The 25,450-nt window shown below is 39.5% G+C and overlaps 2 protein-coding genes across 3 annotated transcripts; both read left to right on the forward strand.

Moving 5' to 3' along the window:
• The first annotated feature begins 3,151 nt into the window (after positions 1-3,151).
• On the forward strand, positions 3,152-5,061 carry LOC4329947 (LRR receptor-like serine/threonine-protein kinase EFR). Of its 2 annotated transcripts, none has more exons than XM_066307206.1 (2): positions 3,152-3,274; positions 3,377-5,061. In XM_066307206.1, the coding sequence occupies exon 2, from the start codon at positions 3,383-3,385 to the stop codon at positions 4,745-4,747; it is 1,365 nt and encodes a 454-aa protein (XP_066163303.1). In that variant the 5' UTR covers positions 3,152-3,274; positions 3,377-3,382; the 3' UTR covers positions 4,748-5,061. The 2 variants fall into 2 exon arrangements, with proteins under 2 accessions (XP_066163303.1, XP_015624114.1); XM_015768628.3 differs by lacking the exon at positions 3,152-3,274 and having other exon boundaries at positions 3,281-3,998; positions 4,146-5,061.
• An 11,425-nt stretch (positions 5,062-16,486) lies between these two features.
• Positions 16,487-18,118, forward strand: LOC136355274 (probable LRR receptor-like serine/threonine-protein kinase At3g47570). The gene is made up of 2 exons (XM_066307660.1): positions 16,487-17,273; positions 17,580-18,118. Exons 1-2 carry the CDS (start codon positions 16,532-16,534, stop codon positions 18,116-18,118), a joined length of 1,281 nt encoding a protein of 426 aa, XP_066163757.1. The 5' UTR covers positions 16,487-16,531.
• Positions 18,119-25,450: the final 7,332 nt, after the last annotated feature.

Raw genomic sequence — 25,450 nt, forward strand, 5'->3', positions numbered from 1 at the left:
TCATTTTTAACAAGAAAAAAAATCCGTAATCTCAATTAACCCGTGGTAATCGGAAAACCGGATCGATAAATACCAGCTCATTGGATGATCGATAAATCAGTTATCAGTGGAGAGCTCGATATTCGGAGGGGTTGGCAGCGATGCGATGAGGGCAGGATACATCGTTGATTTGGCGTCCACAGCGAGTCGGAAGCGACGGCGTGATCCACATCGGCCTGCTGTCTTCTGCCCTGCCGGCGTCGCAGGACCACGAAACGGCATCGTCTGGCTCCGCTCGACAGAACGAGTATAGGTCTAGGTATTTAGCGATGCGCTGATCTACTCCCTTTCCGCTCGACAGAATGAGTATAGATCTAGGTGTTTAGCGATGCGCTGATCTACTCCCTTTCTCCAGTTGATGCCGGCCGCAAGGATTAAAACGTCTCGATCTTAGCAGCTTTGTTATTTAGTTTCACCGTCAGTCTCCAGTTGATGCCGCAAGGATTAAAACGTCTCGATCTTAGCAGCTTTGTTATTTAATTTCACCATCAGCTGTGATTTGATTTCATATATGTCAAGCCAAGGCAGCCGTGGCGGCCTACCGCTACCACCAGATCTCCTGGATGGTGGTGTGTACTGTTTTTAGTTTATACATGAAATTCTGAATCACATATCCACACTCAGATGAGTATACACTATTTCTTATTCATCTTTCTTTTAATCTCTCTACGTACGTATTATTTGTCTCTAATATATATGTATTATTTGTCTCTAATATCACCGTATTCTTCCACCTAAATTTTCAAGGCGGCAGTATTGTCTCTAACATTACTTGTGGGCTCTTGAGATTTTAATTGAATTAAATTGGGCCTAGCCCATTTATTCTAATAATCCCCACCAAATTTCATGGCTCACAAGAAATGTTCTTAAAACTGAACCTATTTGTTATACCATTGTTTCGGTGGAGACTGTTAAGTTAAACTTCCACCTAGGAAAAGAGCTACACCAGATCACAACTGAACAATGGACTATACATTGAATTGTCAGTTTTGTGCGATCAGGTTTCACTCGAACTCTTAACTGGTACTAGGCTGCCGTTTACATCCCCTTTGTTTGGAGCATATAAATCATATTCCAAGCCTTTTCATGAGTATATAAAGATCAACTAGATCTCATAGACTGTGACTAGCAGTTAGACTTATATAGGTATGTTCCTTCTAAGATGTTCTGTAGGTATCTCTGCTTTACGAAAAGCCACTCAAATCACATTGAGGTATATACCATCCTTCCATACAGAATAGGAGAGAAGTACATCATAGAGATGAGCCCATTTCAGGGTCTCTCCTCTCAGTCACCCAATAGTTTCTTTCTCCATCCTAATTCACGGGATCTCCAATCACAAAGGACAGGTTACCACTATTGGGCAACTCAAGTGGGTCTCAAACCCATCTCCCTCGATGCACTGTCTATCGCATTACGTGATAGTCCCTTAGTGAACTGATCTGCTAGATTTTTAGCTGTCTTGACATAGTCCAATGCTATCACTCTGGAGTTTTTCTGCTTTCTGACAAACTTCAGTTTTCTTTGTACATGCCTGGATGACTTCATGTTGTCCTTCGAATTGTTTACTTTAATAATTACTGTTTGATTATCACAGTTCATCAGGATTGCTGGTACTAGTTTTTCAACCACCGACAAGTCCATCAGGATCTAACGAAGCCACTCGGCCTCAACTGTTGCAGTATCTAAAGCTGTGAGTTCTACTTTCATTGTTGACCTCGTTAAGATCGTCTGCTTTCAAGACTTCCAGAAAACAGCGCCATATCCAAGTGTGAATACATATCCACTTGTGGCCTTTATCTTATTAGTATCAGATATCCAGTTTGAATCACTATAGTCCTCCAGTACTTTTGGGTACCCAGTGTAGTGATCCGACGTCACCGTCGACGGTGCGAACATCATGATGTTCCTCCTCCACGCCTTCATAGCGGAGCCGCTCCACTGCGCACTCCTCCAACACTAGCTCTCCGCGTCGATGGCCTCACCGGTGCCGTCTCCCACGTCGTCGTCCACCACCCACACCCACAGGAGCCTGGACTGTGCAACCTAGCAACCGGGAAGGCCCGACGCTGGATCAAGTTCTGGACAGACAAGGAGAAGAGAAGGGAGAGGGGAGAGAAAGAAAGTGATAGCTAATGACATATGGGGTCCACATGGGTCTCGTAGTGACTCAGCTTGCCAAGACACCTAAAATCGGTCACAATACTGCCTAGGACATCGGGTGATCTGATTTTGTAAATTGAGGGACTTCTTATATCTGGTAATTCGGTTTAGAAATGAATTTTGGAAGAAGCTAGGGAAAATTTTGGTGAAAATTCCCTACATACCCCTGAAAAGTTTCATAATCTCTTCTATACCCCTAAATTTTGTCTCAAAACTCTATATGCCCTTGAGTTTTTATTTTGATCTCTTCTATCCCTATTCCGTTAGTTGACTGTTAGATTTTTCTAAAATGATCATGTCGCCCATTTCCCATACTTACATGCTATCTACTCCATAATTCACAATGTGAAAAAATTGTAATTCATGATAAAATCAAATGGGGCATAATTATTTTTTTTGTAAAATATGTAAAAGAAAATTTAAATTGTTGAACATTTTTTTACAAATCCATATGAGTTTTAGCTAGAAATTATGAACCAAAATTATTTATTTATTAGATTCAAATTTTGATGAAAACAGTGTACCAGTTTCATAAAAGTTAATTTAAATTTATTTAAAATTTTAGATTTGTTTTTAAAATTTATTGTCAAATAATTATATTCCCTTTGTTTTTTTACAAATAGATCTTTTTCATATAAGAATTGTGTTTTTATCACTAAACTAGCACATAAGTATAAGAGAGAGATAATATAGTCAATTTCAAAAACATTTAACGAAATGGATATAGAGAAGATCAAAGTAAGAACTTAGGGGTATATAAGGAACGGGACAAGATTTATGGGCACACAAGGGGAACGGGATAAAATTTATGGGCACGTAAGGGGATTAAACGAATTTTCGAGGGTACAGGAGATTTTCTCAAAATTTTGTGGGGTCAAGGTCGTCTCCGCTGCAATGGCGGTCAAGCCATGAAGGCGGCGAGAAAGACCGCCATGCCGTGCGCGACGGTGCCAGCCCGAGAAAAATCAACTGACGAAGCGACGACGATTCCTTCGAAAATGTAGCACGAGAGGTTCGGAGATCATATCCACAGTCAGATTCCAACCGAGACCAACTGCAGCCGTGCAGGCCGGTGCTGATATCCTCATAACCTTTTTAATATAGCTGCTACTGGTAGCTTTTTAAAAGCTTTATCCTGTACTAAGTATTTCTTGCTTTACCACTGTGCAGGTAGCTCGCCATGCTCGTAGCTTTGTTTGCGGCGTTAGTACTCCTCTGCTACTCAGCCGGCAACATCCACTGCGTCGTGGCGGTCCATGGAAACGACTCCGACATGCTCGCGCTGCTCGAGTTCAAGGATGCCATCGGCGACGATCCGGCGGGCGTCCTGAGCTCCTGGAACAAAACCACCCCTTTCTGCCGGTGGAATGGCGTGAAATGCGGCCGCCGGGAGCATCGCGTCACGGCGCTCGAGCTCGCCGGCCAGAACTTGACCGGTCGACTCGCCGCCGCTTCTCTCGGGAATCTGAGTTACCTTCACCTGCTTGACCTTTCTGGTAATCGCTTCTCTGGGCAGATACCTCGCCTGAACAGTCTCCGAAAATTGCAAGTCCTCAACCTGAGTAACAATATTTTGGACGGGATCATTCCGGACACGCTTACAAACTGTTCCAGTTTGACGCAGCTAGATTTGAGCATAAACTTATTTCAAGGCCAGATTCCCCTCGGCATAGGACTCCTCTCTGAGCTGTCGGATCTCGTGCTTTCTCGTAATTATCTCTCGGGGCACATTCCTTCTGAGCTCGGGAAGTTGTCGAAATTGTCGTCGTTGGACCTGAGTGTAAATATCATATCAGGTGAAATTCCACGCGCCCTTTATAATCTCTCTTCTCTTCGAATGCTATTCTTGGAGATGAATTTTCTGGGGAAATCGTTGCCGTCAAACATTGGCTATGCCCTTCCTAATCTCCAATGGCTCTTATTGGGTGTTAACATGTTTCAAGGTAACATACCAGGATCCCTTGGCAACATTTCACAGCTACATTTGATATATCTGTCAGAGAACAATTTCTCTGGGCAAATTCCTAGCTCTCTCGGTAAGCTTTCGAACCTGTCTGTCAACCTTCAGTACCTGCTTTTGGACGGAAACAATCTATCAGGACACATACCGTCCAACATGGGAAATCTTCAACAACTCACACAGCTGGACCTTAGTTACAATAATCTAAAAGGCAAGATGCCACCCAGCTTGGGAAATCTTCAGCGGCTAGTGAGCTTTAATCTCAGTAACAACAATCTTCAAGGTGATATACCATCCAAGTTTGGAGATCTTCAACAGCTCGTATGGCTGAACCTCGGCAACAACTACCTCCATGGTGAAGTACCATCTAGCGTGGCAAATCTTCAACAGCTCGTCCTGTTGGACCTCAGTCACAATAATCTCAGTGGCAAAGTACCTCGCAGCTTGGGAAACCTTCCTAAGCTCAGGCAGCTGGACCTTAGCCACAATAATTTTGGTGGCAAAATACCATCCAGTCTGGCAAACCTTCGTCAACTCAGTCGCTTGGACCTTAGTTATAACAGTCTCAAAGGTTTCTATGCTTAACATGCCATTAGTGCGTGACCAGTACGTTCATATACCTTTTATGCCCACTTATCAGTTATCGCTGTACTATCTCTCTTTAGGCCCAAGGGTACGTGTCAACGTGTGTCTTGGTGTCTCAAGGGCACTCTAGTCTTTTACATTCTCTCTCTTTTTTTAATGTCTTTTCCCATTCTCTTGTTCTCAATTTATTGCCCTATAGGCTTAAATCAACTGATTGATACCCAACGTTTTGTTGTAGAATAGGTGGGTAAATACATGTTATACATTATGAAAATAATAGATATATATATATATATATATATATGTTTGAATAATGTGAAAAAGATGTGGAGATAATGATTTGATATGGCTTGCATATTGAGTTCTAAAATTACAACAAAATGCAAATGATATGTTATGTTTGCATGATATTTAACTACTCTAAATAATAATTGCCCGGGCACCATGGTATGAAATACACAAATTCGTCCAAATTTTTCAAAATTTTCAAATTGTGAGTATATACCTAGTTATAAGTTTTCTATTCATACATATACCTAGCAACAAAACAACTCAAATTTAACTTTATTTTACAATCCAATATTACATACCTAACTAATTATATGTTTAGATGCTATATACCTAGAATCAAAATCTAACAAAAACATGTTTAAATTTAGTTCAAACTTGTTTTGAACTAGTTAGTAAAGTAGTTAATGTTAACACCTAAACATTTAAAAAAATTTCATACTCATTTGAATTGAGTATATACGCAATTTGAATCATGGAGCCCGCGCACCATGGAGCTCCAAACAAATTTAATGAAGGGGATCCATTAACCAACCAGTCCACGTAATGGTTTATTGAATTAAACAATTAACAAATAAATAACTAAATACTAGATTATGGCTTGACTATCGGCAGCACACAAACGAACGTACGGAGCAGAAATCGAACGTACCAACCTTCTGCTCCGTTTTAATCTAGGTTTTTTTTTTCTTACACATGCATGTGCATTTAAAAACCGAGCAGAAGGTCTTGACGAGTTTCTGTCGAGAAGAGTTTTTGCTTTTTGTTATATTCTGCATATTTTTGTTAGCGTTGCAGATTGTTATATTAAGCCGATTGATGTTCTGATCTATTTCGAAAACGATGTTCTGCTTCCTTCCTAACTGATGTTGTTCTCCTTGTGTGCTGCACATGCCGTTCATAACCATGCGTGCAACGACTGGCCGCAAAACTAGCAATGAGTAAAACTACAACGAGCAGAAAATTTTCTGCCTTCTTAACGTCTTCTGCTTAGTGATGATTTTGTTGGAGGAGCAGAAGATGTTCTGCTTCTGTTCAAATTATTTTTCTGCTCCCTTTCTAATCGATGTTCTGCTCCTTTCCCGGGTCACATACTCACATACTGCCTGCCTCCTTTCCTGTTTCTGCTCATTTTCAAGTTTTATAAGCTTCATATAGACGATGAGATTCAGTTTAACAGGCAGAAGGTATTCTGCACTTTGTATTCCTTGCTCTATATTCTACGTTCTTACAAATTGTAAATGACCTGAATGGACTTATGGACACAACAGATTAGAAGTCACGAATTATGGGTTGGGGAGGAAAAGATGTTCTGCCATTGTTTCTTCCTAGTCGTATGTCTAATAGTGAATGGAATCAGTTTGTGAAAGAGCAGAAGATATTCTGTTATCCTACTATCCATTGATTCAGGAGCGGGATTATAGCTTTCTGCTGCACAAATTCTGTTCTGCCGTAAATTCTGTGCAGAAGAGTTTCATCCCTTACCTCGGCTGTGTGTTGTACATTTATACAAGCAGAAACTATCCCGAGCAGAAATTCAGATATGCAAAATATGAAATACGTTTTATTTAAGTACGTACACATAATAAACTACAATTAGTAATCAATAGGCATAATATGTACTGCCGTTACATAGAGAAAATTTTAGTATTTGTTGTGCCAACATTTATTTTCCCGATGATGTTCTGCCATTTTTTTTCCTGATGTTCTGCCATTTTTTTCAATTGGCGGGCTATATATCTTTTGCCTATCAGAAGCAGAGCATATTCTGCCAAGGCGAGCACGCGTGAGGAAGAAACTCCATCCGAATGTTGATTTGCATGCAGCCGATGATTTAGCACTTATCTGAACTAATAAATCATTTAGTTAATTACTTAATTAAACAGCTCGGTCTGTTATTCCACTAACCCGATCCGCTAAGGGATAGGAGTAACTACTGGGGACACCTAATAGGCGGGTGATCGCTCTCCCTCTCCCGGCCCTCCCCTTACTCCAATGCTCCCTCCTCTCCCCCCTTCCTCCTCCCCTTTTTCTCTTCCTACTACACCATAAATATGTAAATTTAATATTTGACTTATAAACTTTGGGTCTATAAACTAATATTTGAATTCAAATTCAAATTTGAATCGGGTATGTAAACTTTTGACTTATAAACTTTGGGTCTATAAACTTTAGGTGTATAAACTTTAGATATATAGAAATACTATATATAGAAAATATTTGAATTCAAATTCAAATTTGAATCGGGTATATAAACTTTAGGTCTATAAACTTTATGTCTATAAACTTTAGGTGTATAAACTTTAGATGTATAGAAATACTATATATGAAAAATATTTGAATTCAAATTCAAATTTGAATCGGATATATAAACTTTAGGTCTATAAAATTTAGGTGTATAAACTTTAGGTGTATAAACTTTAGATGTATAGAAATACTATATATAAAAAAAATATTTGAATTCAAATTTAAATTTAAATAGGATATTTGAATTCAAATTCAAATTTGAATCGGATATATTTCAAATTCAAATTTGAATCGGGTATATAAACTTTTGAGTTATAAACTTTGGGTCTATAAACTTTAGATGTATAGAAATACTATATATATAAAAATATTTGAATTCAAATTTAAATTTAAATCGGATATATAAACTTTTAATTTATAAACTTTGAATCTCTAAACTTTAGATGTGTAAACTTAAGGTGTATAAACTTTAGGTGCATAAATTTATTAAAATAGGAAAGTAATGCGGTGCCAAAAAAGAAAACCAGGTGGAGGGGAGAAAATCTAATCTGATCGCTGCTAGCTACCCCTAGCGATCAATCGCTAGCTAGCATTTCCGGTAACTACTCCCGGTAGTAGGAAAATTATATACTACTACCGGGAGTAGCTACTCCCTCCCTATGCGCCCTCAATTCGATCGCTACTAATGCCAATGACTGTTACCGGGTCTAATGAATCGAATACTCCCTCCAGCTTTTATTTTTCTCGGTGGTCAACAGAAGGTCGTTTATCTTCTACAGTAGATCCAACAATTGAACGAAGCCTCCCGAGTTTGTTGTAGATATGAAATTTGAAACTTGTGTTTGTTTATCCAAAGTGAGAAAGCAGGATATTTTTTCCGTCGTTAAGGAAGAGCAGAACATTATCGATCTAAAATTGTTCTCTGCGTTTGGAGGGTTCATAACCCAACTGAAGTCAGATTTGTAGCCTCGCCGGCGGCTGTGTTGCAGATAACGGTGAAAGCCCTGGCATGGAGGATTCCAGTTCCAAGGTTTGTTATCATATTCATCTGTTATTTTTTTCATCTTTTGGATTCTTTTCCTGATCTCGATTCCTTTCTTGATCGTTTCTGCTCCTAATTCGCTTTCTTTATGTTTTGCATTTGCAGCAACTTTGCAGTCCTGCAGCAGGTGCAAATGTATCAGGTGGTGGTGGCTCTAGTTCTGTTTTCACCAGAAACTATCATGCTGGTGTAAATGTAATTAGGCGATAAGAAATTAAGAAGTCATGTTCTGCTCCCAGTTCTGCTGCTGTACGCCATGTTCTGCTACATCTCTACCAAATCTGCAACATGTTCTGCTCCTCAGAAATCAGATAGCAGATCATGCTCTGCTCCAAATCAGTGCATGTCCATCTCTAAACCCAAAAAAAGAAGTGATGTTCTGCTCCCAGTTCTGCCGTGTGCCATGATCTGCTACATCTCTAAACCCAAATACAAGCACAAGCAGAAACTACGATCCATGTTCTGCTACAAGCGCAGAAGAAGCAGGAATGTTCTGCTCTCGTTTCTGCACGGGCCTTGCTCTAGTAGTAGATTAAATCGTTTGAAGGACCAGAAGCTATTCTATTACATATCCATAGTTTAAGGAACGGGAGATTAGCTTCTGCTGCATGCGCATGCATACTTCTCTGATGCAGATTAGTTTCTGCCATTTTTTTTAGTTGATGCTCTGCCAATTTTTTAGTTGATGCGCATACATAATCTTCTGCTGGCTAGTAGCAGAAAATCAATTTGAAAAGAGCAGAACATCAACAATTTCATGTGCCGCCAAACAGCTGATGTTCTGCGTCCTTTCAAACAGAATTTCTGCTCGATCTTCTGCTCTCTTTCCAGTTCTATTCTGCTCCTAATTGGATGAGCAGGATATCTTCTGTCCGCTTAAATTTTTTTTCATATGAGCAGAATATCTTCTGTCCGCGTTTTTTTTTTCCATGTTCTGCTCCTTTCCCGATTCACATTATGTTCTGCCAACGATATTTTCAAAACAGTTATGTTCTGCCATTTTTTTAGCTGACGTTCTACCGGTTTTTAAAATTGGTTTGCATGCAACCGATGATTTAGAAATTATTTGAACTAACTACAAGCTAATATTTTGTGCAAATATTATCGGATTATGGGTTATTCCACTAACCCGATCCAATAAGCGGAGGGAGTAACTACTCCCGATAGTAGCAAATAGGTGTCATATATATATATATATATATATATATATATATATATATATATATATATATATATATATATATATATATATATATATATATAGACTTTAGAAATAGTTGAAATTCAGAATTACAAAATAAGGAATATTGGAAGAGGAGACTAAAGTCCATATCGAAATACAATTAAGAAATAATAGAAATTCAAAATTAAAAATAAGGAATATTAGAAGTAGAGTATAGAGTCCATATTGGAATTTAAAACTAACTAAAATTTGGAATAAACATAATAAAATTAAAAGTAGAGTTTAGAGTTCGTATAAAAATACAATTTACAAATAACTAAAATTTGAAATTTAAAAAAACATGGGAAGAAGAATCTAAAGTCAATACAGGAATACAATTTAGAAGTAACTGAAATTCGAAATTAAAAATTAAAGAATATTAAAAGATGAGTTTAGAATCTATATAGAAATACAATTAGAAATAATAAAAATTCAGAATTAAAAAAAATAATATTTGAAGAGAGCCTAGAGCCTATATAGAAATAAAGATAACGAAAATTTGGAATTAAAAAAAAAGAAATATTGAAAGACGAGTCTAGAGTTCATATAGGAATATAATTTACAAATAACTAAAATTTGATATTAAAAATAATGAGTAACTAACACGTATATAAAATACAATATGAATATTACACATTAGTAGTTTCGTAAAGTTAGTACAAAATTTAAAATTATATTGTCATTTCAATATATTTAAATAATACGTTGAGAAAACATATATATGCTATTATATGAGAGAAAATATAATAATGCTAGCCGCGCAATCTGTGCGGGCCGCTATATTAAATCTTTAAAATAAGATATCGGATGATAATATTTTGATAAAAATATATATATGACAAATGGGCCGGGTCCCACTAACTTTTAGCTTTTCCCATCCAAGCTATATCCCTCCAACCAAACAAGAAATTTGATCATCCTATCCATACAAACCAAACAAAAAAAATTGGATCGCCATATCGAATAAAATATGTTTGGTCATATCCCATCCATACGTAACCGTGAGCCAAACACACCCTACAATGGTTCATCATCCTGGCACCGATGCAAGGTGGTCTCCGCTACAATGGCAGCGGTCAAGCTCTCTTTTCACCGAGACGATTGGCGGCCAAGCTAAGCTAAGCTAGAGGCAACAGCAAAAGCGAATTAAAGCAGGCAGCAAAAGGCCGTCGTGCCGTGCGGTGCGAGAAGGGCTTTCCCTTCTCCCTCCCGTCCTCTCCCCACTTCACCATCATCCAGCGAAGTGGCTAAGTGATTCCCTCGAAAAGATAGTGGAAGACATGAAGAGGTTGGGATAATGGGATCGATCGAGTTGAGATCCACGATGCATCACCAGTGATCCAGTAGGGTGGAGCATTGAGCCGCTGGAACACAAGCGTCCACACCACCGCCAGCCCGAATCACCCAGGGCGTGTGCGTAAACATTTTATCTCAGCAGTTGGTGTGAGTAGTAGTCCTGGTCTTGCAGATGTGCTTTAATTTTGCTGAGTTACAACATGTTTGAAGGCAGCTTCCCTAGGCAATGTTTCAGTACTAGGAAGGTTAGATTTGGATAACAACAATTTTTTGGGAGAAATTCCTATACGTCTTTCGGTATGCTGGTAAGAGCATACTCCTATTCAACAGCTTATCCAAATCTGATTCTCCAAATATTTATTTAGCCACAGCTTACATACCGAATAGAGAAACAATTTTATTTTTACTCTAATAGCTTCTCTATTTACACTCTTCAATCTAACAATCGGTCCCACATGTCAGTGTGTATATACTTTCCTCCCTCCAAAATTCTCTTCCGCTTTCGGTTGTCCACTAGTAGGACATTGCTGTTCTTTCCCCACCTCCGCCTCCTCTGCCCAAGCCGCCGCCGCAACCAACTGTCCTGTTGTCGCCCAAGCCGTCACCGCCGCAACTGATCGACCGTGTAAGAGGGTGAGAAGAGAGGTGAGATGGTGGAAGCTGGATGACGACGAGGAGGAAGGGGTGGGGTGATGGTGGCCTAGGGTCACATATGTTGATGACTATGGTGGCGCCGGTGGGGCCGGGTGGCAACTACGTTGTTGCACCGGATAGGGAGGTGGTGGCAACGGTCAGCGGCTGCTTGAGGCAAGGCTCGTGGGTGGGGGTGACGGTGATGACGGCGCAAGGGATACTGCCGCCAAGGTGTACAGCGGTGTTGGAGGCCTCCTTCTTCACTGGTGGCGACAAGTGATGCAGGGGAGGCTGGTGGCGGTGTTGGTGCCAGCATCTCCATTTGATTCCAACGATAGGGGTAGGGGATGATGCAAGAGATGGTGGCGACGAAGATGGGGACGAGGCAACATAGGAGCGCGGGAGGAGGCTCCGGCTTGCCGTCCTCCTTCTCGTTGTCCTGCCTTCGAGTCGACAACCAGGGTGACAACGGGGCTGTCTTCCTCAAGATGAGGAAGACGGTGGCAGCAATGATAAGATTGGATACGGAGAGATGGAGGAACTGTTGATGGGGAGGAGGCGGTGGGAGCGAGGTAGCTACTTAGAAAGTGCTGTCACTAGCTGATTTTTTTTTTCAAAAATAATAGCTTTTTAATAAAAAGATATAAAAATAAATTCCTGTTGGATGAAATAACAAATTTAGCACATGTCGAACAACCATAATTCAAACTGTGGTGGTTCGACAGGTGATGTTGGCATGATTAAAAAAACATAAAAGCAATCAATCCTACTCTGAACAGTAGCTAGGATATATCGAACTATCGTAGTTCGATTGGCCATCATACATGCACACTCTTCTTTTTTTCCTTAATTCGGTGAGGAGGACATATCGAACTTCGCAAGTTCGATTGGTCGCGTCATGCACATTTATTTATTTTATCCGGCCAAACAAGCTTAGGACATGTATTCTTTATTTTTTTAATCAAATTATCAACCTATCGAACAACCACATACCGAGAGGTCACATATCAAACCGTAGTTCTTCGATATGTGCCATATCAAACTTTGGTTGGTCGATATGATACTAAATTTATGATTTCTGACGGTCCATCTCCACTTTTACAAATTCTTTTATTAAAATACTATTATTATCTTTTTAAAGAAAATTCTCACTAGCACTGCTTCGATACTATGGTTTGGCCAGCTAAACCGGCTGGCTAGATTTGACCAGCCCACCTGGGTATTTGGCCAGTGAGATGGCTTAGTCATTTAAATGGCCAGTGAGACCTTATTTTTTTATTATGTTTTATATTGTTTGGTTTGAAGAGTGGGATAATCAATCTGTTGGAGTTGCTCAAAGGTTCCAAACCTAGGTCATATTGACTGGATAGATGCGGAGTTGAAAACAAACTTGAAGCTACTGGCAGACAAAGCTAGCTTTCTGCAAATATTGTCGCTAGCTAGCACTCCATCCATATTTTAATGTATGACGCCGTTGACTTTTTAACCAATGTTTGACTACTCGTCTTATTCAAATTTTTTATGCAAATATAAAAATACTTATGTCATGTTTAAAGAACATTTGATGATAAATCAAGTCACAATAAAATAAATTATAATTACATAAATTTTTTGAATAAGACGAAATGTCGAACGTTTGTTAAAAAGTTAATGGCGTTATACATTAGGGAGTAATAATCTGCTACGCGGTTTTATCCCGAATTCAATCGGCGACCTCTCCACAATCATTCGGTATCTCTACATCAGGGAACTTTCGTTCCTTAAATCTGTACATGCTGTCGACTGGATAATATTAACAGCTTTCTATCGGAGGATAATGACAGTGGGTTGTACCACTTGGATGATTTATTGGAAACCTGACAAATCTAGACAATTCAGTGGCTTAACTAGTACTTAAGAAATGGCGTGACATTAGTCTCTTAGGCTGTGTTCGGGGGCGGGTGTTGAAAACCCATATCCCATGCACGGAAAACGAAAAACCTATAGATCAATATGATTTTTTAAAGCAACTTTCGTATTTCAGAGGGGGAGTTGGGAAAGCAAAGTACCGAACACAGCCTTAGTATTTAAGAGGGAATGCCGTGTAGTTTTTCTATACCACTATATCAGTTTTGGATTATAAAATGTTTTGAGATTTAAATAAATTTATGTATGGATTTATATATGTGTTTCATATGTATATCACATATATATTAGTGAATCTATACGAAGAATGGAAATACTAAAATATAGAACAGGGAGTACTAAAAAGCAGAGTTATCATCCTTCATCACTTTAACAACGTACGAGTATGTTATTAGTATGAGATAAAGGCAAGCCTATGAGGAGAAAAAGAATATTGTATGTTACTCGCTCCGTTTCATATTATATGGCTTTATAGTATTGCTCATATTTATATAGATGTTAATGAATCTAGACACATTTATTAACATTTATATAAATGTAGGTAATGCTAGAAAGTTTTATAATATGAAACGGAAGAAGTAATTAACAAATTATACAGTGCTTGTGCGTTGTAATGGAATCTTAGAGAAAGAATGAACCAGATGTTCATCCAGAAAGGGTGTTTTTTACATGAAGTGTGGACCGAAACTTTGCGCGTCGATGGACAAACAAAACCTATTCTTGTAGTATTATTACAGTAGTGGAGATAGATATTTGAACCATATGAATAGGCAAACCTATTATGCATGTTTATAAATTATCTAAAACTAGTTGACGTTTTCATGAAACTGCTCTTAGCTATATTAAAAGTTGCTTTAGGCCCCGTTGTTTTATGCCGTTAGTTTTAGCAACTTTCTCGTTATCCGTTAGCATGTTTATCAAACTACTAAATGATGATGTATTTGATGGAAAAAAAGATCATTTTTCCTCCGCTTTGGCCAGTATGAAAGTTTGCAAGCCCTCATAGTGAATAATATATAAAGTTTCTAATAACATAATGGATAAATATAATATATAAAGTTTAGAGCAAATTTCACAAAACTACAGAGGTTAACCAATTATCCAAAACTACACATTTAAGATGATATATTATAAAACTATATATTTATGGCTAAATATCACAAAACTACATATTTAAAAATAAAACTATAACAAAACTACATATTTTAGCGTTTAAATTCTTAGCACTAACATTGGGTCTGTTCAGCTAGCTGGTACAGCCACTATACGCAGCCGTTGCTGCTGCAGCTGCAGACACAACGTACTGTTTGTGTTGGCTACACAACAGTAAAGTTAAGTGCAGCCGAACATGCCCATTATGTTTGAGTTATAGGCCTCCAAGTTTTGTGATTAAATTAACGCAAAATATGTAATTTTGTGATAGAGCGATTTTACCATCCAACATTTGGTACCTCGAGGTACCATATTTTGCACACAAAATTTTGGTACTAACTACCTTGAGGGACTAAATTTTATTTGAGAGATACCAAATTTTACACTAAAAAGTATCTTGAGGTACTAAAAAAATTTATGATAACTTAAGGTACTAAATGTTGGATGGTAAAATTACTCTTTATGATAACTCTATTACTAAATCTTTAATTTTACAATACTCCACCTTAAATTGGTAGTTTTACGATAAATTTGATGTTAAATCTACAGTTTTCTAATATATCATCTTAGATCTATAGTTCTGTGATAGTTTGTTCACTATATCTTTTAGTTTTTTGAAATTTACTCTGAAGTTTACGTGTAAATAATAATTATGAAAATATCGTTTATGTTCTTGGTGGTTTAATTATCCAGTGCATTCAATTTTTCTTAAGTACCAAATGATTTCAATTCACCTTAAATAGCATCGGAAGTTCCTCCGTTACCTTTTGTTTTCAAGCAGTCTGTTGCAAGTTGTGTCAGCTCTTCTTTGAACACCTGTGAATCTGTGATGGTTCCACCAGAAGTGCGGTGCGGCCGTGGTTTATTGCCTAAAAAGCAAAAGGAAATAAAAGTTTGAAGAACTGAAATTCATTGCTTGCAATGTAATAAAGCAAGTTTAACAGTATAGCCTACTAGTAGCTCCAAAGCATCTATAGTCAATTTAATAGCTAATTCGTTACCTAAAATATATACTCTCTCTGTCCTAAAATATAACAAATTTTAGCCCTTAGAATTTATCCCAAAATATAACAACTTCTCCACCAACATTCTCTTTCCAACCAATCACAACTCTCCCACCATTCATTTTTCTCACCTACCTCCACTACTCATTCAATCACAACCCTTCACCGTTTACTTCTACCTACTTTTTTAATAACCGTATCCAACTCTAAAATTTCTTAATTTTTGGGACGGAGAGAGTATTACACAAGTAGTACCTGGTTTCACCTGTCATACACATATTACATTTGTAGTATGTGCTACAGCTGACTATAAATTTATAGCTCGCTATTCTTATCTCTTCTTATTTATCTTCTTGATATGTGCTTACGGTTGACTTATATAGTCTGCTATCGTACCTGCTAAGAGTGTGTTCGCTAGAAGCCGTTCCCATTTGGAATTTTTTTTTTCAAAAAATGGATTAATTTGATTTTTTATGTAACTTTCGTATAAAAACTTTTTGCAAAAAACACACCGTTTAGCAGTTTGAAAAACGTGTACGCGGAAAACGAGGGAGAGGGGTTGGGAAAGGGGGCATCCAAACACAGCCTAAGGCATGATATCAAGCGAAGCTGAGGTACGCCCGCCCGTTCAAGCTGTTTTTATACCGGATAGGGTGTGCCAGGTGCATGCGTACCTTTCGCCGCGTTAGCTACGAGCCTACGAGCAAGCGAGTTTCCAACCTCTGCACTGAACAAGGCGGAAGCAAACACGCCGGGCGAGGTGCATTCTGATCTCTCGATATTTATTTATGCAATTTATCGCGCATGTTAACCATTCATCGCAAAGTCGTCTCATCGATCGTCTGCTCCTGCTGGAAATACATCTCTAGTGTTAAATTACTGCTATCGTATTGTACTTTTGTGCTGAAATGTTCACGCTTTACGTTTGGCAGATAAGGAAGGCGCTGAGGCCAACCATCCTCTGGATCTTTTGAAACCAAAATCATCCTCTGAATATGGCTGCATTTCTGGCGTTTTTGCTGCTGTTGCTGCTGTCTTACGGAGCTGGCAGCATCCGTTGTGAAGCAACTCTGAACAACACAGCTGATCTGCTCTCCCTGATGGATTTCAAGAAGCATATAACGGAAGATCCAACGCAAGCGATGAGCTCGTGGAACGCAAGCGTCCCCTTCTGCCAGTGGACCGGCGTTAGCTGCAGCCGGAGGCACCCTGGGCGCGTCACGGCGCTGAATCTCTTCAAACTCTCCCTGTCCGGCACAATCAGCTCCTCCCTTGGGAACCTCACGTTTCTCAAGGCACTCAACTTCTCTTCAAACCATTTCTCCGGCAAATTGCCTCCGCTGAACCATCTCCACAGACTGAAAGTCCTGGATCTTAGGCATAACTCACTGCGTGATACTATTCCAGAGGGGCTTGCAAACTGTTCGAGACTAAGGGTGTTGGATCTCTCCTCGAATTCTCTTGTTGGTGAAATTCCCACCAAATTGGGCCTTCTAACGAACCTCTCGAGCTTATGTCTTTCCAATAATTCATTCACAGGAACCATCCCTCCCACCCTTGGCAACATTACCGGCCTAAACTATCTCTCTCTTCAAATAAACCATCTCGAGGGAAGCATTCCCCGTGAGCTTGGGAAATTGTCAGATTTGTTGTCATTGAACATTTTTATGAACAACATATCAGGCCGACTTCCACATGAACTGTTCAATCTGTCTTCTCTACAGACTTTATGGTTGAGTGATAACATGCTAGGGAAAGAAGCACTGCCACCCAACATTGGCGATGTGCTCCCTAATCTCCAATTCCTTTCCTTAGCGAGGAATATGTTTGAAGGTCATATACCAACTTCCCTTATCAACGCTTCGGGGCTATGGTTGATAGACTTGACAAACAACAATTTCTATGGCCAGGTTCCTAGTTATCTCAGTGAGCTTGCAAATCTGTCCGATTTGTATCTAGCGGGTAACCATCTCGAAGCAAGTGACAATGAAAAATGGTTACACGCATTTGCAAATTGTACCCTTCTTCAAGCACTCAACCTAGCTCGTAATCAAATAAAAGGAGATATACCAAGCTCGATTGGTAACCTATCCACCAATCTGCAATATCTGAATTTGGGTGTAAACCATTTTGTAGGAGTGGTTCCACCGAGTATAGGGAACCTTCATGGCCTAACTAGTTTGTGGCTAAGTAAAAACAATCTTATTGGCACAATCGAAGAATGGGTAGGAAAACTGAGGAATCTAGAACTTCTATATCTCCAGGAGAACAATTTCACCGGGTCAATACCATCATCCATCGGTGATCTTACTAACTTGATACAATTTTCTTTGGGAAAGAATAGCTTAGATGGTCAAATACCAGCCAACTTAGGAAATCTTCGGCAGCTAGATCGTCTCAACTTTAGTTACAACAATCTTCATGGTAGTATACCGTACAATGTGGGAAAGCTTCGAAACCTCGTTCAACTAGACCTTAGTCACAACAATCTTGATGGTAACATACCATCCAGTTTTATAAAGCTTCAAAAGCTCAAGCATTTAGACCTTAGTGACAATAATTTCCAAGGTATCATACCTTAAGAGACCGGTATGTCTCGTGGCAGCTATGGAAGGAACGTAATTCCAGGGTGTTTGACTCTGTGCTCTCTTCGGTCTCAGTGGTCCTAGAGTCCATCCTGTCGGAGGGCCGGTTGTGGTCGTTAGCGGGCGTTGCTTCCTGATGTGACCATGGCTACTACGGATACATCCGTTGCTCACATCATGGATGAACAATAAGATATCAAGTTCGAGTCCTCCAAGTGCCAAAATCCAATTCGGCCACCTGCTACACTGCTGACTTCAAACGACCGCCGAAGCTCCATACGACCTCCGTTTTCAGCCCGTGAGTACTTGATGGAAAGCTCTCGGAGTCCTCTTTCCAATGCATCAAGCCTCATTGCCAAATTCCATCTCAGTCGGCAGCAACTGAAGAAACAAGGTGCTGTGACACCTGTAATGGGCCTATGGGCTTGTAACCTCATTTGGGACCCCGGCCCAGGTGGGGCCCATGTGGGGTGCGCCCCAAGCTGGTGGAGCACGACCCTAGGCACCCCTAGGTCATCCTCCCACCCCTATATATAGCTAGTTACCCCTTCAGGGTTTCTTGGGTTTTGTTTAGATGAAAGTTTAGCCATTGCTACTTCGCTTGCAGCGCGCGTGTCGGCTAGACCGTCCGTCTGCTTGTATTCGAAACCCCAACTTATCATTTGTATTAAATTCCTATTTGCAATATCAGATTGCTTTTATCTTGTTCTTGCTTGTTTCTTCGATTTGCTTGCAGGAATAGGGTTGATCTGCACCGGCAAGATCAACAACCCACGGAGAGGTGTATCGATCGCTAAGGCGCAACACAACGTCTCGTACGGTTGTAGTCGGATCGTCAACGTTTCTCCCAAATCGTAGTTATCACAACTCACCGAAAGATCGAGCCAACAATAGCCTTGAGTGTCGAGAGGAACTCAGGGTTCATCAGGTGGTATCAGAGCTTTCGTTGCTCGGTGAGTTTTTATCTTCCTATAACCAGAAAATAGCCATACAAAAAAATTCGTATCATTTACCTAGCCATATTGTGCCATTGCATTGTTCTTTTCAGTTTTTGCTTTGTTGAATTTTGTGTTGCATCGTCATGTCGTGTTGCTGGTCTTAGCGTCTAGTTCGTTTAGAGTTTCGAGTTCTGGTCACGTTTTGTACCACAGTCGTCGCTGCCACCGTGTCTCTGTTGTTGTCGGGACCTACGAAAACGGAATCGGCTCGTTGCCAAGGTTCTATTTTTGTAGTTTTCAGAAGTTTCTGTCGGTTAGTTTTGGAGTTCTTGAGTTGCATCTAGAGTTTGCCGATCCTTGTGTGTGTTTGTTTTGGCCGTGCCTGTGTCGTGCACGAGAGGAGGAAGGTGAATTACCATATCTGATTTTGGAAGTAGTCAAGTTTGTTTTGGAAAGATATAGTAGATTGGATTGGTTAAAAATCAGTTTCCTTTTTATCCCATACACCAAATTCGGCTGCCATCCACTCCACCTCCTTGCCGAGTCCCACTCGCCCCTTTGGCCGAGTCCGACCCCCTCCCTCAATTCCACGGTTCCGAGTTGTGTCAAACACCTTGGCGAATTTTTGTTTGGTGTCGGTTTCGAGATCTGTTTGGAAAAACGGAACCGGCATAAATTCAGCATTCCATTTTTTGTATAATTTTAATTTTGGGTTTAGACTTTTATATTTGAGTCCCTGTAAATTTTATATTTATGTTTGAGTCCCTGTAATCTTACATTAAGGTCCTTGAGTCAGTTTTTGTTTAAAAAAATCAAGAAAAAAGTGAGAAAAAAAAAGGCAGAAAGGTGCAAAAAAAAAGAGAAAAAAAAAGCCACACAAAAAAAAACAGAAAAGAAAAGGAAAAAAAAAGAAAGAAGAAAGAAGAAAGAAAGAAAAGAGAAAATACTGTTATGTTTGAGCTAAACTTCATATATCAGAGTTGTGCATGAGTTGTTCCTAGTGCTATCTTGTGGTATCGTTTGTCTCTAGTACGTTCTAGCCTAGGACCAGCACGGTACTTGACTTTGAACAATTATTCAACTTTGCATTATCTGATTTGAGCATTTGCTATTCCTTTGCTACATATTTAACCCTACCCAGAGCTCCACATATTTGATTACAGCCTACCGCAAGTGTTTGCCAAGGCATCGATACATCCAACCTTCATTGGGGTGCTTGGTTGAGTCGGTATATGTCACCATTCCACTTGCATTGGTAAGATCTTGTAAGAGTTTGGTTAAAAGCTTGAGTGTGTGCGATTTTTGAGCTGCCACTACCTAGTAGTTAATAGGAACGCGCATATTTTTGTGTATGTTTCTTGTTTTCTACTAACAATGGCAGGGATATGCAAGATAATTGGGGATAGCTGTGCTCAACATCGACATCTTCGTCGAGACATGAGGAGGGATCAACATGACCATTATGAGGTAAGTGATGATGTTCTAGGTAAGATCAAATCTGCACTGCCTTATTTCGAGGGAAACTATGATCCTCGTGCTTACATTAATTGGGAGCTAGCGGTTGATAGTGAATTTCAAAAGCATGTCTTATCGGAGAAACAAAAGGTTATGTGTGCCTCTAGTGTTTTAATTAAACATGCTTCTAATGATTGGAAACATCTTTGTAGGCATAACAAAATACCACAATCTTGGAAAGACCTGAAACGATATTTCAGAGATGTTTATGTTCCCATGTATTATGCTGACATTTTGTTCAACAAACTACAATGTTTAAAACAAGATACCAGAACTGTTACTTCATACTATCATGATATGCAAGCTTGTTTATTACATTGTGGTTTAGATGAATGCGAAGAAGCTAAAGAATTGAGGTTTTTATGTGGGCTTAACAAAGAAATTCAGGACATGCTTGATTGTCAAAGATATACATCTCTTTCTCATTTGTTACAACTTGCTTGCAATGCTGAAAGTAAAATAGAGGAGGATATGAAAAAGAAACACGCTATGTCTTTGCCTCCAATTACTAACTATTTGCAGGAAGTGCGTAATCACAAAAAGGAGGAGAGAGACATGAAAGAGCCACCAATTCCATTGTTCACACTCAAGTTCGAGACACCTCCATCATCTAAAGAGGACATCCAAGGTAAAGTAAATGGTACTGAAATTAATCAAGGTGAGTGCATTGTTAACGAAGTAAATTTGTCCACTTTTCATGCAAAAGTAGAGCAACCGTTAGTGGAACCAAATGCTGGAATTCCTTTGTCACAAGTTGATTTACTCGCTGTTCCTTGTGATAAAGAAGAGTTGTGTGATAATGCTTCACTTATATCCATGCCACAACTAGTGAATGAACATGCTATTCCTAGTGTTTCTTTGTGTGCTGATTTTAAGCATGCTGTTCATATTGTTAATGAAGTTGAGGAACGTAAATTGCTATCTTCTTTAAATACTTTGGGCTATGTTCAGTTTGATGATTTTTGTGAGCTCGATAATTTGAAGGAGAAATTATTTGCTAAGTCTGATTTGCCATGTCTAACTAATGCTATTTTTCATATCTTTGGCAAATATAATGATAGAGGAATATATTTGGTGCATAGAGTTTTCATTTGTTTGGATTTAGAGAAACATGTTATTGCTAATCACACTATTTCGAGTTTCTCTAGTTTTGATTGGATGAAACAGGTTATTTTGAATGGACTATATGAAGAACACCATATGGAAAAACCGAGGACGGTTTTCCGTGAAGAAGGGGAGGATGATGTGACCATGGCTACTACGGATACATCCGTTGCTCACATCATGGATGAACAACAAGATACCAAGTTCGAGTCCTCCAAGTGCCAAAATCCAATTCGGCCACCTGCTACACTGCTGACTTCAAACGGCCGCCGAAGCTCCATACGACCTCCGTTTTCAGCCCGTGAGTACTTGATGGAAAGCTCTCGGAGTCCTCTTTCCAATGCATCAAGCCTCATTGCCAAATTCCATCTCAGTCGGTAGCAACTGAAGAAACAAGGTGCTGTGACACCTGTAATGGGCCTATGGGCTTGTAACCTCATTTGGGACCCTGGCCCAGGTGAGGCCCATGTGGGGTGCGCCCCAAGCTGGTGGAGCACGACCCTAGGCACCCCTAGGTCGTCCTCCCACCCCTATATATAGCTAGTTACCCCTTCAGGGTTTCTTGGGTTTTGTTTAGATGAAAGTTTAGCCATTGCTACTTCGCTTGCAGCGCGCGTATCGGCTAGACCGTCCGTCTGCTTGTATTCGAAACCCCAACTTATCATTTGTATTAAATTTCTATTTGCAATATCAGATTGCTTTTATCTTGTTCTTGCTTGTTTCTTCGATTTGCTTGCAGGAATAGGGTTGATCTGCACCGGCAAGATCAACAACCCACGGAGAGGTGTATCGATCGCTAAGGCGCAACACAACGTCTCGTACGGTTGTAGTCGGATCGTCAACGTTTCTCCCAAATCGTAGTTATCACAACTCACCGAAAGATCGGGCCAACAATAGCCTTGAGTGTCGAGAGGAACTCAAGGTTCATCACTTCCTTTGGGGACTTGTTGGGAGTGTAGCGTGGCTCTGCCCCCTCTCGTTGTTTGGAGTAGCGTTCGAGTTTTTCTTTTTCTTTTTTCTCTTCCTTGTTTTTTTGACTTTGTTTTTCCCCTTCCCTGGCATAGGCCGGTCTGGCCAATTGCGGTGTGTAACAAAAACTCTATTCCTCTAATATATTGACGTGCAATCTTTTGTGCGTTCGCGAAAAAAAATATGCATATATGTCAAGGTTGTTTTGAAGGTTCAATAAATTTCCCGCGGCTCATCTCCCTGTTAGTTAAAAGCAAACCTCATACAAGGGAATGCATGTGACTGTGAGCTGTATACTGTACATCAAGGTCAGAATGGTGAATTTGATCCACATTTGTTAACTTTTAATTCGTGAAATTTAACCCAATATTGAAAGACACCTAAACAAAAATTTCTTACTTGCCGTTTGCGTAAGCCTATTGTACTTCTAGAACTTCAGTAATGCTGAAGAAAACGAGGACCCAGGATGCATGTTTGGAGCTATACAGGGTTTTACATCTTCCAGAACCACATTAAAAACAAAATGGTAAAGCCATTACTAAAGGATCACCATATGTCAGAACAAGGTCCACACAAAAAAGAACGGAAAGAACACATTATGATAATAAACTGTCTCTCATACAGAGAGAGCATAGTATGTTACTTCTTGATCGAGTGAAGCCGAAAAATTTTAGCCTCGGAAGCATGTTAACCTTCTACTTCTTATTCAAACCCTTCTCAGAGGAACCAGAATGTCGACCTTGCTTCCATTGAACTATTTCCACCTTTATGGCCCTAGAAAAGCAATAATTAACAATCTGATAAAATTAATGGTTAGAATTTTAAAAGTTCGACTAAATTTGTTGAATTGAACTCTAAGTTTTATAGAACGGATGCTATTAATTTATCAATCATGAGATGATGATACTAATGCAAGCAAAAAATGGTATAATAAAACCTTAATAAATCAATGGCAAACAAGGAAATATATAATTACCGGTAGGGTTCAATCTTTCGTTTTCGGTATTTGTATGGGGGTGCCGATATGGTGAATTTTATAAACTTTTGAACAAATATTACCAAAATTCAAGAAAATAAAAAAATTGGGCCAAAATAATATCGTATCGGAGGGATCCGAAATTTCAGTCTGATTTGAAATTGGTTTTTCTACTAGGGGACCGAAATTTCGGAAATTTTGAAAAATTTTGGCCAAAATTATTTGAAATTTTGACTGATTTTGAAAGAATTTGAATAAATTTTTGACCAAATTCAGAAACTTTTGCAAAAAAAAAAAACCTAAAATTTCAGGCGAGATGTGAACTTTCCGGTGGGGAGCAAAATTTCGGAACTTTCGAAACGAAATTTCAAACCCTAGCTCCAATATAATAGGTGATAACAATATGTAGCCATTACTATCTAGACAAGCCACATTCATCAGCTAGTAAAGAAGATACAGGGACATTTTCAGCTGCATTAGAACCCTCAAACCAACGACATCCTGAACCATCCCTGATACTGAAATTCACAAAGAGAAATACGTGAATAGAATAAAAATCGTCAGAGATCTGAAAAAAAAAACAAAAACACTTACCACTCTAAACTTGAGCTCCTCGGTGAGGCCCCATCGACAATTACGCTGGAGCGACCAATGCCGCATACGGAGCCTGCACTGCACGGAAGATGACAGCAACAGCAAACAAATCAAGGACAAGCCGGAGCACTGACAAGTAACAACTCAGATTAGATTAGCGAGGGTGGGAGTCACAGTTGCGTACCGAAGGCAACGGCATGTGACAGTGAGCGCGAGCGGGTGCGAGACGGAATTACGGAAACAAGTAGCACACGCGAGCTTCGGCGCCGGCGCCGTGGCCGTCAGCTAGCGCGACTGCGCGAGGCTATGAGGAGGGAGAATTTCCGGCTGGAATTGGCTCGGAGACAAATCTCTCCTTAACAATATGGGCCAACGATCTCTCCTTTACAATACGGGATGATTTGTAATCCAAGAGCCCAAGTTAATACGGCCTCTCAAGTCCGCGGCCCACATGCCCACATTTCAAATTTCTAATGGGAGCCTTGTTCTGGGAATTATTTATTTACTAGCAAAATGCCCATGCGTTGCATTGGGTGAAACATAAAAAAAACAATGGTTTTGCTGGCTAGCTGTCGACAGTTTTGGAGGCTAAAAACTTTCGATTTTCTGGCCGTACGATCCGCGCGAGATGATTTTCTAGCTGTGCGATTCGATTTTCTGGCTGTACGATCCGCGCGAGATGATTTTCTAGCCATGCGATCCGCGCGAGATTTGGAAAAAAAAATCTGTACACGTGTGCTTGCAGAGGCTCGAACACAGGGTCCCCATCCTGGAAGCCATGCGTGCTAGCCACTTGATCTGCTGCATGTTTTGGAAAAGTTAAATGAGTTACATTTTAGTTATAACTACATTGTAACTACTGCACTGTAACTATATTATACATATATTATTTTAATACTTATATATGAGTTACATTATAGCTATAGTGAAATTATATTGTAATTATATTATAGTTAGATTTGAAAGTTTTCTCCATAAAAAACTTTCGACAGTTCTCTAGATAGTCCCAAAAACAATAGTAATGGGTGTGTAGGAGCAAATCGAATCTTTCCGGTGTAAGTAAGATGCTAACATGACATAATTATTTGTTGATCTAAATCCATTGACATGAATGATTATAGGAAAAGTATTATTACCACTTTAAAATAAAATTATGTATTATAGACTAAAGTTTGAAACCCAAAAAGTATTTACTTTTGTCATGTATTATTATGAGTTGGTTGCAATACATGG

Source organism: Oryza sativa, chromosome 2, assembly GCF_034140825.1.
Source record: "Oryza sativa Japonica Group chromosome 2, ASM3414082v1".
Classification (NCBI taxonomy): domain Eukaryota; kingdom Viridiplantae; phylum Streptophyta; class Magnoliopsida; order Poales; family Poaceae; genus Oryza; species Oryza sativa.

Excerpts from the sequence above, each read along its gene's own strand:
- LOC4329947 (XM_066307206.1), top strand. The coding sequence starts at position 3,383 with ATGCTCGTAGCTTTGTTTGCGGCGTTAGTACTCCTCTGCTACTCAGCC.
- LOC136355274 (XM_066307660.1), top strand. The coding sequence starts at position 16,532 with ATGGCTGCATTTCTGGCGTTTTTGCTGCTGTTGCTGCTGTCTTACGGA. Across the intron at positions 17,274-17,579 it reads TCTACAGACTTTATGGTTGA|CTCGTAATCAAATAAAAGGA; the intron begins GTGATAACATGC and ends CACTCAACCTAG.